This window comes from Ceratotherium simum, chromosome 3 (genome assembly GCF_057802395.1).
Source record: "Ceratotherium simum simum isolate JZ-2026a chromosome 3, ASM5780239v1, whole genome shotgun sequence".
Classification (NCBI taxonomy): domain Eukaryota; kingdom Metazoa; phylum Chordata; class Mammalia; order Perissodactyla; family Rhinocerotidae; genus Ceratotherium; species Ceratotherium simum.
The window spans coordinates 80,897,292-80,914,812 of NC_141902.1; the positions used below are offsets into that span (position 1 = coordinate 80,897,292).

At 42.7% G+C, this 17,521-nt stretch overlaps 1 protein-coding gene across 1 annotated transcript in view; it reads left to right on the forward strand.

The window, feature by feature from the left end:
- Positions 1-17,521, forward strand: part of ADAMTS17 (ADAM metallopeptidase with thrombospondin type 1 motif 17) — a 366,608-nt gene that overhangs the window by 194,546 nt on the left and 154,541 nt on the right. Inside the window, 2 exon segments of the mRNA XM_087428860.1 lie at positions 5,353-5,493; positions 7,276-7,426. Coding sequence (XP_087284986.1) covers positions 5,353-5,493; positions 7,276-7,426 — 292 coding nt within the window.

Here is a 17,521-nt window from a genome sequence, read left to right on the forward strand (position 1 = left end):
ACTGGGACCGCAGCCGTTTCTTTGAACATCAGATAAAATTTAAACTTCACCTATCAAGACCCATGCCTTGTGCCTGTGTTGTATGGAAAATGTGTATTGTGAAACACCAGAATCGCCCTCAGCATGATGCTGTGCTCACAGAGAGAGGCCCTGAGACCCCTGAAAGAAGGGCAGATACACAGCTTTGTCACACGCCCTCTTAGGGGGTACACACTTGTGTGCACACAAACACACACACTCATTGACCAGAGTAAGGGACAGAATCGCCCATGTTTCATCCTTTCTCTTTCTTTTTCCTCTTATCTCTCAACACAATTAGTTGAATTTTTGTTAAATTAAAAGTTAAAAGTCCATTGATGTGACTCTTCTGTGTGTACATGTATATCTGTTTATTCCTACATAATACACACAAATACATATACACAAAATCCCAGGCAAGACTGAGGGGAGGCCAGACCTGACTCACATACCTGACATCAAAATCCCCTATATATAAATTCAAGAACTTAAGTATTTTTGTCACTTTCGTACTCGGTTAGCTAAGAGAGACCATCTATACTGTGTCTTACCCTTTTTCACCTACTGTGATGTTATTCATTATAGCGAAATGCACTTAACACCAACACTATGTTGATCATTATTTACCATTGGTGATTTAGAATTTTGTGGTGTTTTAGAATTATTCTTACTGTGATGATCCTGTATGTTTAGGAGGTGGAGCTGAGTCTGTAGAGACCCTGGATCTCCTCTGGTGATTGCATTGTTACTGAGTATCTGAGAGCTGGTGGACTCATTTTCCTGTACATACAAAAACAAAAACTTCTCTGGGGTGAGAGAATTTTGATGTTATCGTTGCCTGTTTGTTTTCTTCCCTATAAATGGAGTTATTGAGGACCATGACAATTAACCCTATTCTTCAGCCTGTGTAAACGAGTGCAGGCTGTTACTCTGAGTGACTTTCAGCCTTTCTAGGTAAAGTTTCTGAGTAGCTGAAGATTGAGGGCACAGTCTGGTTCTTGGCAAAGAGGTACTGACAGTAGAGAATTTGCCTTCTAGTATAAATCTGGTGTGTTAATTACCATGGTGTTAATCTGCCATGGGCTGTCCTTGTTACTGCAGTGTCAGTAAACATTTATTGAAAAGGGCCTGCCTGGCAGAATGCCCACATGGCTTCTGGAGAAGGACTCCGGTCAGCCCCAACCCCTCCAGTGGAGAGACTACACTCACAGGAGCCATTTCCCTGGGTTCTTCATCCCACCCCAAGCATTCTTTTCACAAACCCAGCCAAGACTGCTTTGAGGGGAGGTGGGACTTGATTTGTATACCTGACATCAAAATCTCACAGCTTCTGAGAAACAGACAGGTAGCCTCAGCCAGGTAAAACTGAAGCTTTCAAAATGGCAGATGTGCCAAGCCTAGAACACTTAGCCATCTCCCGTGGTTTTCAGGATTTGCGGTGCATCTAGGAGAGATTAAGCATTATGGAAATTCTCTCAGAATTCCCTGCATGGTATGTATTGGATTTCCTAAAGCAAATACAGAAGCAATGTGTTGTTGGTTTAAGAAAAAATCATCTCAAGGCCATTAAGTTATTATTGTGTCTGATAAATCTGGGCCACATGTGACATGAGGCCTGTCTATGTCCTTAATCCCACAGTCACTTTAAGTTAAAATTACTATTTGTGCTTAACACTACTCATTTTTGTTGAATATAATGTTGCCAGAAGTAATAGATGCCCTGGGACATAAAACTAAAATAACATGAATTTTTCAGTCAAGTAATCTTTAATTTAAACTAAAAATAACCTAAACGGTAGTTTATGTAAACCTCAAATATCAAGACTCCCAGCCCAATACTAGTTCATCAGACTGTGAATTTATGAGGCACTTAGTTAGCATTTGAACATTTTAAACCAGATCGAGCATCATCTATATTAGAGACAAGTTCCAGAAACCCAAGAATCCCTCTCTTGGCGGATCTTGCTGACTGGAACATTCCTTAGGGAAGTCCTTCTCTGGGGCCGGCAGAGTGAAACATAACATGCCGTGTGGGCATGCAGTTGTCAACGGCGCAGTCAGCTTTTCTGAGTACTGTTTTAAACATAGTTTTGTCTCCTGAGAGATCAGGTTCTCTGGCCAGCAGAGTCTGGCAGTGTGGGCGAGGGAGCCTCTTTCATTTTACAACCAACTTGACCACCAGAGAAAACTTGGAAGCAGTCATAAATGAAACATTCCTCCATACGTGGCGAGGCCATTCTGCCAGGGCTTGGATCTGCTCTGATTGTGGTTTTCCAGACAACATCCTTGTTTAAAAAACCCATCTGGTGGCTGCTCAGGAGATTCCAGCCCAGGATGATGGGAAGTGGTTTGTAAAAGCGCAACGCTAGAAGAAAAATTGGTTCATGTGTTGATTCTCCGTAGGATTGGATTCTCCAACGTTGGCGACAAAGCAGTTTGAACTGGTCCACATGCTATGCTTACACCTTGTCTTTAGAGATGGAATGGAGCCACTTTTTTCGTGAGACATTTTATTTCTGTAACCTCTACACGTTTAGCAGAGTTCACTGAAATCCATCAAAATTTTCAGATCTACCCATTTGAAAACTCGATCACCAGTTTTCTTTGAAGATGTCAAATCAAACCCTAAATCAAATTTAATGTGAATTTTAATATCCTTTGCCAAAGGCACTTGGAAAACCAGTTAGTTCCTTTAAAAGTTAACATGAAACAGAGAGAGAGAGAGCTGGATGGGTAGATAACTATAGATAGCAATAGATATAGATAGATTACAAGTAGGAAGAAAAATAATAAGCTGAGTAATAACTCTGGAAAACAGGACTCATTTTATTCAGCAAAGTAACCATTGGAAATACATCTAAATTATTCTCATTGGTCAGATTTATCTGATAATTTCTTGGTTCTTCATTTAACCCTAATTGGGTGGATACCCAAGATCTTGGTAGGAGAACAAGACTGAATCTAACCAGAGATGGTTTTCATTGTTCTGTTGAGCAAGCTGCCACTGCACTAGAATTATATATATATATATATTTTTTTTTTTTTTTTTTTTTAAGATTTTATTTATTCAGTTTTTTTCCCCCCAAAGCCCCAGTAGATAGTTGTATGTCATAGGTTCACATCCTTCTAGTTGCTGTATGTGGGACTCGGCCTCGCGTTGGACGGAGAAGCGGCGCCTCGGGGCGCTCCCGGGATCCGAACCCGGGCCGCCAGCACCAGAGCGCGCACACTTAACCGCCAAGCCACGGAGCCGGCCCCACTGCACTAGAATTAGAACACATGTTATAGGTATGGATTCTTCAATTTTTTGGTGCTTTCCCTGGTATTAAATAGATAATCCGTTTGATAAATATTTATAGAATGCTTGCTCTCTGCCAGTCACTAGTAGAGAAGCTGGGATAGAAAGCTGCCCTGAGGGAACCTGGCGAGTTGGAGGAGCCCATGGGAAAGCCAGAGGGAGAGCATTTTTTAGGGGAAAGTTTAGTAGAGGTCTGGATCAAGGGAAAACGTGACCACCAACATGTAGGGGGCACTGCAGAAGCACTCTTTTCTGACAGGATAGTAGTTGGTCAATTAAACAGTTAATCAAAAAATTGGTTCAAGTGAGGAAACATAAAGAAATTATACTTAAGTGCCTTAAACATTTTGTTTTAACTTAAGACATGAAAATGTTAATTTTTTCACCAATTTTGTGGTAGGAGGTGAAAGCCTTTTCTTTGAGGTTGAGTGTCTGCTGATTGGATTTTCATGTCACCTTCTGCACACAAACCACAACTATAGTGCAGTAAGTTTGAATTCCAGTTTCTTTTTTGATTGGGTAGAACATAAAAGACCCTTGTGAAGCAGTCTGGGGCAGATTTTTATTCCTCATCTTTGACAGTTGTCTTGCCCATACCCAATTCGGCAGCAATCTATTTTAGCTACTAGCTAAGTTAGTTTTCGTGAAATAAATTTTACTTTTGTTCTCATATTTCAATGGTTAACACAACATGTAACCACACATATTAATTGAAATAAGAGGTATTACTGACATAAGTAAATTTGAGAATAAATGCAGTTAACCCTTGTTAAGCGTACCCTCAGCTCACGGGAGCAAAGGTGTGTGGGTGATCAGAGAGGGCCCTGGCAGCTCAAAGATTCAGGAGCGTAAGTGCCAGGCAGTGTGTTTTACAAAGGACAGGGGTAGCTTTGGCTAATCCGACTCCACATGGGGGTGGTGAAGGGAGTTTCTCTATAGGTAAGAGCCTGGAGTGGCCTAGAGGGTGTGCAGAGCAAGGACACAGGGTGGGCCTCTCTCTGGTAGACACCAGGATTAGGCAGCAAGTAGGGGAATTGGTGAAAGACAGTCAGAGACCATGAGGAATATGAGGAAAACCAGAAAAATGTGGCTTCAGAGAAGCATTTAGAACCTCTTTTTATAATTATCTCCATTTGTGTCATCTCCTCTCCCAGGCTGGCAATGATTTGAGGTCAAGGATGGCATGTTGGCACCGTTATATCTTTCTGGTCCATTACCTGGCACTTGGGAAACCTCTAATAAATATTTTTAATGAATGAAAGAGCATGTTTTTTTCCGCTGGGCTTGTTGACAAAGAATGGGCGTTCTTATGCACAGCGATTCTCTCCCCTGGAAATCACAGGACAGCAAACTGTGGGCCATCTGATCTTCTGTGTTCTGTGTCTCAGGTTACCCCTGTGACAGCACGTGTGTAAGCTAAGACCATTGTTCAGCTTATAGGGCGTGGTAGTCACCCATGTCTCGACAGGCGTCCTGGTGTCTATTAGGTACTACTGGGCAGGGAAGGTGACAGGTATGATCCTGGTGGACCCAGGTATAATGATGTGAAAGACAAACAAGCCACATTTTTCATTAATTTGAGGATTTACACTGATGATATTCTGTAAGTCAAAGCCTTGGGTGGTTCCCATTAGCCCTTTGCATAGTGACTTCTCTTTAAGGCAACAAAACACTTAGATCATTAACACTGGGATATTTGAGTGTCAAAAAGCAAGTCTAATCAGAAACTTATAATTTAAGAATTATAATATCACAGTTAATATAATTTATTCATTCATTCACTATTCATTTATTTAGCAAATGCTTAGTGTCTGTTTGCTCTGTCAGTCTTTATTCATTAAGTAAGCAAATCATCATCCTACCTATTTCTCTAAGCTCCTGACTATTGGTCTGCTCTGTGAGAGTACCAGAGGACCTCTTTGACCTCTTGTATTTAAGACTTGATTTAAGTTAGCATAGTATCCTAGAACCTGGAACTGGAGACGAGAAGCCTGTAGCATAAATGTCCCTCTCTCCTTTTCCTTTCCATCTGGCAGCTTGGGGATGAACCACGATGATGACCACTCAACCTGCGCCGGCAGATCCCACATCATGTCGGGAGAGTGGGTGAAAGGCCGGAACCCCAGCGACCTCTCTTGGTCCTCCTGCAGTCGAGATGACCTTGAAAACTTCCTCAAGTAAGTCCTTGAATTATTCTATACAATCAATACAATAGAAAGTACCTCCAAAAGACATAAAAATTGGAGTCTCAGCAAGTGAGTGAAGGAGAAGTGAATCTCTTAGAATTCTCAGCTGGCCAAAGCTTCCTCCCAGGTATGCATCTGGGTATGATGCTCGGCCCCCACCTGGTGATCATAAATGCTTATTGATTGATTGAAATGTCAGCACTGTAAGCATGTCTTGAAAAGAACCCCATTTCATTTCTCTGCAGTATTTTAACCGTGTGTGGACACCACCTTAGCAGCACCCCTTGGCTGCTGTAGAACAGGGCACTTCCTCAATGCTCAGGCTGCTTCCCTTGATAAGGAGGACATTTACTGGGGAGGAATGCTTGCTCACCTCCCCCACGTGTGGGGATGAGATGGGTTTGTCTCACTGCTGCTTTCTTTCTAGAGTGTGTCTGCATCATTCCATTCTCAAATTTCTATGGAAGAATTGGCCACCTGATTTCAGACCTTTGTCAGTCTGTGCTCATGTGCAATGTAGGTTCCTTAGTGTCTTGACCTCAGGGCTGGACTTACAGATTTGACAGGCAGACCCTGATTGCTTCACTCCTTAGTGGTATTACTCTATACACCTCATGGAGATGGAAGGGAGTCAGTGAGTCTCACTTGCATATGGAGCTTTACAGTCCAATAACACATTCAAGTGCCCAGTGAATTCAGGGTTGAGCAGCCAAGGCACCTCTCTGGTTTCTATCCTCATCCTGGGTCTTCTTCATGATGTTTCCTGTGGATGGGGATATTGTTTTAAGTGGTACATGAGGCTTAAAAATGAACTCGTTAATTTTCATATAGCCTATATCCTACTGAATGTTTGTTATCACAGAATCTTAATGAAATGTTGTAAGCCACTTGACACTATTTCATGTTATGCAGAAGGGTCAGTGAAACAAGGCAGGGCTTTTTCATTTGCTCTTAGACACAGTGTTGGTCCGACTGCCTTTGTTAAGTTGTGTGCTGAGCCTGAGAGAGGTGGACGAGCGTCAGCCTGTGTGTACTTCCATGCATGCAGCTCTGTTCTTCAAGAGTCTTGGCAAGAGGCTAGGTTTTCTTTTTTACTACCATCTGCCTTGTTTTAGGAATTAAAAATAAAACCATTCGGGTCTTTAACTTCCTCATGGAACCACAACCTCACAACCCCCAGTTCAGTTTTCCAGAGATGTTCTCAGTATCTCTGAACATTCCCATCCTGGTTGAAATCCTGAAGTTCTTTGCAGAGTTTGCCACCAGCCAGCTTTCAGGGACGGCAGAAGGCATAGTCAGGTGAGACCCCCAGACCAGCCAGCTGTCACGGCCTCACACACCCTCCAAGAGAATCTGCAGAGTTGGAAATAAACATTTTGTTTTTATTTAAAATAAAGCACCTTAACTCATGTTTTTCTTTATTCCTAGTTACTTTTGCTCAAAGCCATAGTCTAAGCAATATCATAGGAATCTATTTCAAAAGCATTTTCATCCAAGAAAGCTCTCAGACTCCCCAGGAAAAGTACATGAGCCTCATGAGTGTTAGTCCCAGGCCTTTTCCTAGTTGCCAAGCTCTCGTTCCCTTCTTAGTAAAGATCTGCACTCGGCCATGTGGAAAAAAAGCAAAAAGGAAAAAAAGCACAGTCCACTATCTGGTGCCTGGGTCATCTTCCCGTAAATAATTTGAAGGTGCATCCTTCTCAGTGACTGGCAAATCACAACAAAAACCTGGGCAGTATATTTGCAAGTCGACTTGCCTCTTGACTGTTTCAGGTCGAAAGTCAGCACCTGTTTGCTGGTCACAGACCCCAGGAGCCAGCACGCGGTGCGCCTCCCTCACAAGCTGCCAGGCATGCACTACAGCGCCAACGAGCAGTGCCAGATCCTGTTTGGCACCAATGCCACCTTCTGCAGAAACATGGAGGTAAGCAGCCATGGGAGGGCTAGCTCAGGAAGGAGCATCTGGCTTCTGTTGGAGGACACACGTATTCGCACTACACACACGCACACACACATATGCATGCACACATTCACATACGCCGATGTGCATATACGTACACAGACACGTATATACGTACACCCTCAGGTGCACTCATAGAGAGCCACACATGCACACATTCACTTGCGTGCACACACTCCCACACAGAGGTAGTTTTGCTTCAGAGTTACTACTGACACCAGTAGCTTAATGTTCTGTTTTGTCTTGTTTTTTAATCCAAAGGTATTTCTTTCTTTGTTAGTAGACTAACGTTTTAGCATGAAAACTTTAGGACACTAGGGAAAAGAAAATCAGCCCATCCTTCTTGGAAGTGACATAATGTCACCTGATATCAAACCCTGCACAGATATGAGAGAGAGCTAAAAACTGCTGAATGTTGGAAAGTATCAGATTGAGAACAGTTAACAAATAATAAATAGATTATATGATAAGAGCGTAGGTAGCACCATTAAAATGTTACCATTTACTCAGCCTATGTTTGGTCCTAAAGCTTCTAACATGCATGATCCCAGTTAACCCTCACCTCAGACTCCCTGAGCTACTCTCCCCAGTGCACAGATGGTAACATCAAACCTCAGAGGTTAAGCAGTCATTCAGAATGACTTGGTTAGTAGATAGTAGAGCAAGGATTTGACTCAAGTCTGTTTGCTCCAGAGCACACACTTTCTTACCATACTCTAGACAGCAAGCCCGTGGCTTGGCCATTTCTGTGGGTGGAGATGCCAAGAGGGACATCCCAGGACCTGGGACGAGGAAGTCTCCAGGCCATGGTCCCAGGGGAAGACCAGAGCAGTCTGTAGTCCAGCTGGCAGTTGGCAGTTGGCTCAGGTAGGGGAGCAGAACCTGCACCATCCTGGGACAGGACAGAAGCAGGAGAACTAGCTGGGATATGTGGGACTCAGGAGCCACCCAGCGGCAGTCCGCCTGAGGGAGGCTGTCTGAGTGCTGGAGCTCAGGACAGCATCTAGTCCCAGGGAGTGACCTAGAGGGCTGGGCAGGTTCCCAGAGCAAGAACTCAGGGTGAGAGCAACTCTGAAACAGGCAGATACACCAGGGACTGTGCCTCCAGAATGAGACCCCAGGATCCTGGCCAGTAGAACAGGTCAGCTTGGACTGCAGGCGGCAGGATGCTGCCTCTTGAGTGCATCCTGGCTACGTGTGAGTTGGTTGGGGAAATCAGGGTGGAACCTACAGGTGGGGCACTGCCTGCCATCGTTTGGGGTGTGGAAAAGGGCAGCGCCTCAAAACCAGGCTAGTGCCTCCTGCTGTTTCCGCAAAGGACATTTATCCATAACATTGTGCTGAACCCTCCTCTCCCGTTCCCCTGGGGAGTGTGCCAGCAAGTGGTCCCTTCCAGGCCCTGGTAACAGGAAGGTCTCTCCCACTTCACACCCTGGATGCCTTGTATCTTCTGCCCAGCAACGGTGGGATTGAAGGACGCCTCCATGGAGAGATGTGGTGGGTCCCAGGATTCGTTCATCCCCAGCAGCCCGCCTTGGTGCCTGGTGCTCACCATCAGCCTTGACCATTAAGGCTCTCGTTCATATATATACCATATGCTAGCCAAGAGGCATTCTGTTTGTCTCTCCCAGCCTTCAGTCCCTTAAAGTGCATGATGGCACAGAACTATAGGACAGGGCAGGTTTCAGAGAGTCCTTTGATGGTGTGGTGACAGCACAAGATCCATGTGGATGGAACCCCAGGGGAAGACACTGAGCGTTCAGGAAGAGAAGTGTCCTGGACACCCAGGGTGGAGAAGAGGGAAGTACCCAGCTGAGTCAGTGGACATGGAGTGGCCACTTTGCCCACTGTCGAGTCTCATTCAGGGCTGGGGGGATATTGCAGGCGAGGCTGAGCTGGCCCTACCGGGGACAGGATTGAGTGGAGTTGGGAGCTGGGCAGAGACTGCCTCCTCCCTGAGAGCCATGGCCATTTTTGCCTTCTAGGAGCCAGGCGATTGTACACCACTTGGGTGAGGAGAGACAGAAGGAGGGAGGTATGTGTACTGGGGGCTCACAGTCTCCCAGGGTGGACTCTTTCGATGCATTGTCACATGAAACTCTGACCCTCAGATCAGGGGCTTTGAACCCCATTTAACAGATGAGAAAACAGAGGCTAAGAGAGGTTAGATAATGGGCCAAGGTCACCCAGCTAGAAAGGGGTGGGCTCTCCAGCCCTCCAAGCTCACGTGTCTGCTACTGAGGGAGAAAAGGAAGGCTGTGGTCTTTCAATGAAATGAGAGGGGAGAAAGGTGACGTGGTATTTTATTTTCCTTCATTAGCATCTTTTTGTCTGAAGAGAACAATGAGAGGTCAACAAGTAATGATCAGCTTAGCTTCGTTGCTCCTTTCCCCCTAGAAGCTCAAAATACAAACATAAAGTGAGATCTTCCCATTGTGTAGGTTACAGTGAAACTGAACATTTATTCCTACAGCTCACCAGGAACCACAAAATATATTTTTCTGCTTGCCTTTTTCTTGAGAATTTCACCAGTAATAGAGCAAAATTGGCATTTTCTTCCCCAATACCTAGCAGGAGTGATTCCTTAGAGGGGAAGGAAGGAGTGCCTGTTTGCAAGGCCTCAGCCAGTTGCTAGTGATTATCCTGCTTGCAGGGCTAGCATTGCGTCCTTCAGCGCAAATCTAACAGTCAGATGGCAGTAACTTTTTACACTGGAGAAAGTGTCATACTAATGCAAAAGAGGCTGTGCTGGAGAAGAAGAGAGGCTCCCGCTGGCCCCCTGGGAACCAAGGACTTGAGGAATGCTGCCCTAGGCCTGGGACACATCCTGTGAATCTAACCCAAACTAAGATGGCGCCACACTGCAGGATTCTAGGGCTCACTTTGTCGTCGTTTTGCTCATTTTGTGCCTTTGTAGGTCTGTGTTTCTGTTGATGTGCAGTATAACAGGAATATATCATTGTTCTTTGTTCTCCCCTGTAACCTGGACTCGGTGGTGCTGCTATGAGTCCCTTCCCTCCTTCTTCCTGCTCCTCATCCCCTTCTGCACTCCCCTTCACCTACTCTCTTCCAGGTATACTGGCCTTCCCATTCTTCCTCGAACCCACCAAGACTGCTCTTGGCAGAGACGCATGCTGCTTCGTGCTGGCTGTTTCCTCTGCCTGGACACTCTGCTCTCAGTTGTCCACATGACTAAGTCCTTCATCTTTTCTGAGTTTTTTGTTTTTGTTTTTTCAAATGTCACCTTCTCAAAGAGGTCTACCCTGACCACTCTATTTAAAGTTTCAATCTGGTAACCTCCCCCACCCACCCTTGCAGCACCCAGGGAAAACCCTGCTTTTATAAACTCACCATGTTTTTTAACATGTGACATAATTCACTTGTTTTTTTGACCATTGTTTTGATAATCTCCTTTGTGTGGGTTATAAGCCCTTCAAGGGCAGGAATTCTTGCTTTTGCTTACCACTGTTTTCCAGCTGCCTTGTCCAGTGCCTGGCACATAGTAGGTGCTCAGTAAGTAAGTGTTGTTCTAGGATTCAGTCATGAGCCCCACAGCAAATTTGTTAGGCCCTTATATTGTTTCACCTAACTGCTGATGAACCTGTGGACAAGCTCAGAGTCAAGGAAGAAACCTGTAGAGACCTCCCCACATAATGTATTGACTGTTTAAGCTTGAGTTCACATTTCTCCATCTGGTTCACCAACATACATGTAAGACTCTGTCAAATATCTTGGCAGGGGTCCATACAAACCTTTCCTGTGGCTTCCTCCTAGGACAAGAAACCATTCAAGGCAGCACAATGAGTCTGGTAGTGAGTGACTGCAGGCTGCTTCCTAGCACTCATGTCTCTTTCTCTGTGCATTAGTGACATCACTGGTAAAATCTGAGGCTCCTGGTGGGTTAATACACATTAGGTGCTGAGAACTGGATCTGTCACAGAGTCAGCAGCTAATCATGTGAGCTGATATGTGTGATCTGTGTATTAACAATGATTCCTGTCTGTGGGAGGACAGAACTAATCTGTCTGTGTGCATCTCGAGGGTCAGCATTTCTCTATATTGAACTCCTTGGGGCTGTGAAAAATTAAGCATTATGAAAAACCTATACTCTTCAGGCAACTAGAGATATCCAGAACCAATCAGAAAGGTCTTTTAATCCAATGCCAAATTGACCTTTTTAATGATAATTATTCTTTAATACCCTTGAGGATTGAAATGGGTATCTTGTAATGAAATGATCATGGATGGTCCCAATGTTGCCTTTAAATTTCTTATCTTGACTTCTGCCTTTTGTCAAGATGGAGTAACAGGGACCAGATTTACCTTCCTGCCTGAAGCAACTAAGAAACCAGATAAAATATATGAAACAATGATTTTGAAGACATTGGACACCAAGCAGTGAAGGACTGTGATCCTTGAGAGATGTGAAACAAATGAGGTGAGCCCTCTGATTGTCCTGGCTTACTGCCTGGACAGTCTCTGGGCTATGGCATAGGCAGGGAGAACTGCAAAGCAGCAGTCCTCCTGAGTTGAGGAAACAGCTGGGAGTCCAGGGAGGCTGAGGCAGCTAGAGTTCATAGAGCAGAGTACCATAGAAGAAAGAGCTTTACAAAGAGACAACCTCCAAAATATGCATAGGGTCATCCGTGAATATTCAGCATAGTACTGAGCAATGCATGTGTGTAAGAAAACTACCCAAAGCCGGGAAAAGAACCATCGGAAAGTACTAGAGAGAACAGTCTCTGGAGCTCACCTGGGCATCAGGTAGAGTCCACAGTGGGGTATTGCATCAGTAGTGTGGCAAAATTAGCCTACACTAAATGCTGATCTGGTCCCACCCAATAAAGCTTAACAACAAAATCTGCAAGGCTCAAGCTGTTTCCAAGTAACTTAACCAAGTCCTAGAACAAAGCTCAGAAATATTTATAGAGATAGAAAATTATTCAGCACTTAATAAAATAAAGTTCACAATGTCTAGCATCAAATCAAAAGTGACCAAGCCTTTAAAGGAGCAGGAAAATACATCCATAATGAGGAAAAAAAAATCAATCAATCAGAATTGGTCTAGAAATGGCAAAGATAATAGAATTAGTAGACAAGGGTATTAAACGGTAATTATAACCATATTCCAGGTTCAAGAAGGTAGAAGAAAGATTGAACACATTAAGTAGAGACGTGGAAGATATAAAAGATGCTAATGGACCTTCTAGAAATGAAAACTACAATGCCTGAAATGAAAGATACCCTGCATGAGATTGCTGGAAAATTAGAGATTGAAGAAGAGGTGATTGGTGAACTTGAAGACAAAACAATTGAAAATATCCAAAATGAAACAGAGAAAAAAGACTGAAAACAAAAAGAACACAGTATCAGTGAGCTGTGGGACTTAAAGTGGCTTAATATAAATTTAATTGATGCCTGTGAAGGAGATGAGAGAGAGAGGGGACTGAAATAATATTTGAAGAAATAATGGCTGAAGATTTTCTAAATTTGATGAAAATTATAAGCCCACAGATGCAAGAATCCCAATGAACCCCAAGCACAAGAAACATGAAGAAATATAGACCAACACTTATTATAATCAAATTGCTTAAAAGTAGTGATAAAGAGAAAATCTTAAAAGAGCCAAGGGAAAAAAGACAAGTTATGTACAGATAAACAAAGGTAAAAATGACAGCGTATTTCTCATTAGAAACAATTCAAGTGAAAAGACAGTGGAACAACATCTTTAAAGTAATGAAAGAAAAAAAGCCTGTCACCTTAGAATTCTACACCCAGCAAAAATCTCTTTCAAAAATCAAAATGGCCTGGAGTTTTTCTGTTACACAAAGGCAGAAAAAATTCATCCCCAGCAGACCGATGCTACAAGAAATATTGAAGTAAGACTTTCAAGCAGAAAGAAAACGATAGTAGATGGAAATGTGGATCTACACAAAAGAATGAAGAACCCTGGAGGTAGTAACTACATGGGTAAATATATGGTATATTTAAATATACTCAAATGTCTTTGAAAGATCATTGACCATTTAAACAACTGTTTTAAAAAAATAAGAAGATAGTTGTGGTAGATGTTCATGTCTTAATGCCCAGAACCTGTGAGCTTTACCTTATATGACAAAAGGGACTTTACATGTTTGATTAAGTTAAGGATCTTGAGATGGGAAGATTTCCTGGATTATCTGCATGAGCCTGAGGCAACCAAAAGGGTCCTTACTGAGAGAGAGGCTGGAGATCAGGATGGCTAGTAGGAGATGTGACAATAGAAGCAAGAAGTTGGAGTGATGCAAGGAAGGGGCCATGAGCCAAGGAATGCAGGCAGCCTGTAGAAGCTGGAAAGGATAGGGAAACATTCTCGCTTGAGAGCCTCCAGAAGGACCTAGCCCTGCTAAAACCTTAACTTAAGCCCAGTGAGACTGATTTTGGACTTCTAACTTCCAGAACTGTAAGATAATAAATGTGTTATTTTAAGCCACTAAGTTTGTGGTAATTTGTTAGAGCAGCAGTAGGAAACTCTTAGAGATTTGCCATAGAAAACCAATACAGTAGTGTAGAGTTTATGACACATGTAAAAGTAAAATGTATGGTATTCATACACAGGCCAGAAAAGGACAAATGGTAATATGCTATTATAGGGTTTTTATACTACACATGAGGTGGAATAATTTTACATAAAGACAGACTGTGACAAGTTAAAGATGTATAATATCAACTATAAATCAACCAATGAATAGCACAACAGAGTTATAGCTAATAAGCCAACAAAGGAAATAAAATGTAATCATACATTGCTTACCCCTGTGATCCTTTAAGCCTATTAGAAATAGATTATGTAAGATTGGATTATAAATGCATGTTAGTCATTTATGCTCCATTCTTCGAAGAAACTGATGCAATTTACATTTCATTAGGATCCATGACATGTTCCATTTAGATGTGGCTCTCCTTGAGGCCCCCATTCCCATCCCGTATCTCCAAACAGACAGCCCCAGTTGTCCAGTTCTTCACAACAATAATCACACCAGTGATGTCGTGACATCTCAAGGTGTCTCCAGCTATTTCAGAGGGAACTGTGATGCAGAATTTTCAACAAAATTCTCCAAATCACATTTGGCCCATTTAAATAGGAAAAAAAAAAAACCTCTACTTACTAGATGCCATAAAAAAGAAAGAACAACACTCCTAGCCAGGAGTTTTAGGGGAATGAATATCGTGAAAGCATTAAAACTCCAAAAATCTGGAGGAATCTCTTCTCTTAAAAACCACATTCATGCATAGCAATTGGGAATGCTGTCCATGTTCCCAAGTCCTGGGCTCCCCCAAAGGCTGTGATGATGATGAGAACTTCCCTGGCAAGCCCCTCAGCTGGCGTTACTGGGCAGAGCCTCCGAAGGCAGCTTGGAAAAGCATCTAAACATTCATGAGGCAAGTGGTGTGTGTATGTGCGTGTGTATGCATGCGTGCGTTATGTGAATGTGAATCTTTTGTCTTAAAAATTTCTAGAACTTTAAGCCTATTACAGAAAGGAAAATAATAATGAAATGTAACAGAGGTTAGACATGACCAAGGGAATAAAACCACAAAACACATAGATGCTGAGGACTTTAACATTTTCTTTTTCTGGAATACAGACCATAAAAATAAGAAGAAAAGAAACTAGCTAGATTATGTTTTGAGAAAAATACTAACCACCATGACTACTGGTGGGCAGAGTTTTCATTTTGCTGCTTCCTCTTAGGAGGAACAAAAGCTTATCCCTGGTAGGAGATAGAGGCCCCTAGTCTCAAGGGATAGAGTTTCTCATGGACACATCTTTGTTACTGTACAAAAGTAGGGGTCCTTAACTAGGGTCCGTGGATAGAGTTCAGAGGATTTGTGAACACGGATAGGAAAGAGATTACATCTTTACTTTTCTCCAACCTGTAACTGAAATGAGTATTTTCTTCAATTATGAATGTCAGCAATAAGCCACAGCAGTCTCAGCAGTACCCGCAACTGTCACGTGATTAGGAGTTACAAACGTTTTCATACTGCATAACTGTTGTAGCCTATATCTAAAATATCATTTATATTCACCACTACTTCAAAATCACAGTGGTTAATGGACCCAGGGCCAGATCTTGCTATATAATGTGTTGACAAAGAAACCTATATTACTATATTACAAATTTGTATTTTTGTATTTTGAATTATGTTTGAATTTAATTGTTTCCTTGGTAACCTTATGTATTTTATAATTTATGCATTGACAGATGTCACTCTGAGAAGAGGTTCATAGGCTCCACCACATGCCTCATAGCATGAGGCCAAGTGCTCAGTGCTAGGCAGTGGCAGGCCAGCATCTCCTCCCAGCAGGAAGTGCTGGCTTGCCATGACCTATTCTTCTGTAGATGGAATTTCAAATACAGAACATCCTTCTGACTGGACTTCCGTGTATGTTCTTCTTTTAGCACTCACAATTCGTAGCCATTTTAAGACCAATCAAAATTAAAAATCATTTCCTCACTCAAAGATATAGGGTAAATAACTTTGGAAGAACATTGCTATAGTTGCTTTGGGAGCAGTCTAACAAAATATTAACCAGGTTTCTGCTTTCTTAAACATTTGCATACCAGAGAACCAAGAAAAATTAAAATACAGTCCATTTTCATTTCTAGGGCTCTGGAGATCCCCACACCATCACCATTGCATCTTTCATGTCTGTCTGCAGAATGCTGGTATTGTAAGGCTCAAAGCTGTCTATGGAAATATGAACTACCAAAAAAAAAATTGGCATCAATAGCTGGCATTTGTTGCAGAAGTTATTGGCAAATAAAGCTGTCTCCTCTTTTAGCCAATGGTAATGTGATGTTTTCAGTTCAATAAAGCATTTCAAGAAAGTCCAAACATAAATGTTATAAACATTAGATGGTAAATATTTATTAGAAAGGGGAAATGAACTTTATGCAATTAGCCCAATCCATCATTTTTATGATTACAAGTTCCTCCTGTCTCCGTCAGCAAAGTCACTGTGAAGCAAAGTCACTTTAACAAGACTTTAAAGCTATGTGAGCTCAGATATTCTGCCAGGTGAAACAGAGGGTGAGAAGGCGGAAAGTAGGTGTTGTCAGCTGAAAGGAAGAGTATGGCATTGCTACTGGAGATAGAAGCATGAAGTAAGGCGTTAGGGCAACATTCTGGCAATGGTCAGGCCATTGCTACTGGAGATAGAAGCATGAAGTAAGGCGTTAGGGCAACATTCTGGCAATGGTCAGGCCTCACAAAGCCCCCACCCCTTTCCAACCTGAAAGAGATATTTATCTGTCCCCCCTCATCACCCTGGTTCCTAGAGATGCCCACTTGAAACGTGCTGTGTAATGACCACTTATCCCTTTACCCTACCTGCTTCTCCGCAACACATTCCACCATCATTGCTCCAAAGCCCAAGCATGACTGCCCCACATGGAAAGGAAGGTAGTGTTGGGAAGTGATGAACACCAGCTTATTCATTGACTTGAGCACGAGTGTGCCTTCATGTCATGGCGTTTGCAATGGACTGAGATATGCATGTTATATTAGTTTTTTTAGTGTTGAGCACTGAAGCTGTAAGCCAGTTGTTTCAAGAAGGCGAGAGTGTCTAGAATGGTAATAGGCGTTAAAGGGTCTTATGCATTCTTTTCTACCTAATGTTTGCTCCTTTGCTCTTTTCCATTTAATTCTCATGGCCTTTTAGTACGGCGTGGAGGTGCTCTCCGTATCACACAGTGGTAAAGAAGATGGGCTCTTCAGTCATGCTGCTCAGGGTCGTGTCCTGCCTCTACCTCTTGAGCATGTTACAGTTTCTCTATGCCTCAGTTTTTTAATCTACAAATTGGGAAAAATAATTCTACTTATACAGTATAGGATTGCTATGAGGGTTAAGTAACACATGAATTAGAGCACTTATCACGTAGTAGGTGCTCCATAAATGTTAGCTTGTATCATTTTTTTCCATCAACTCCTTTCCTGGAACCAGCAGTAGAGGAGATACTGTTTAGCTGACAGTCTCGTTGGCTGGTCTTTCTTTTCTGCATCTTCCCCTGT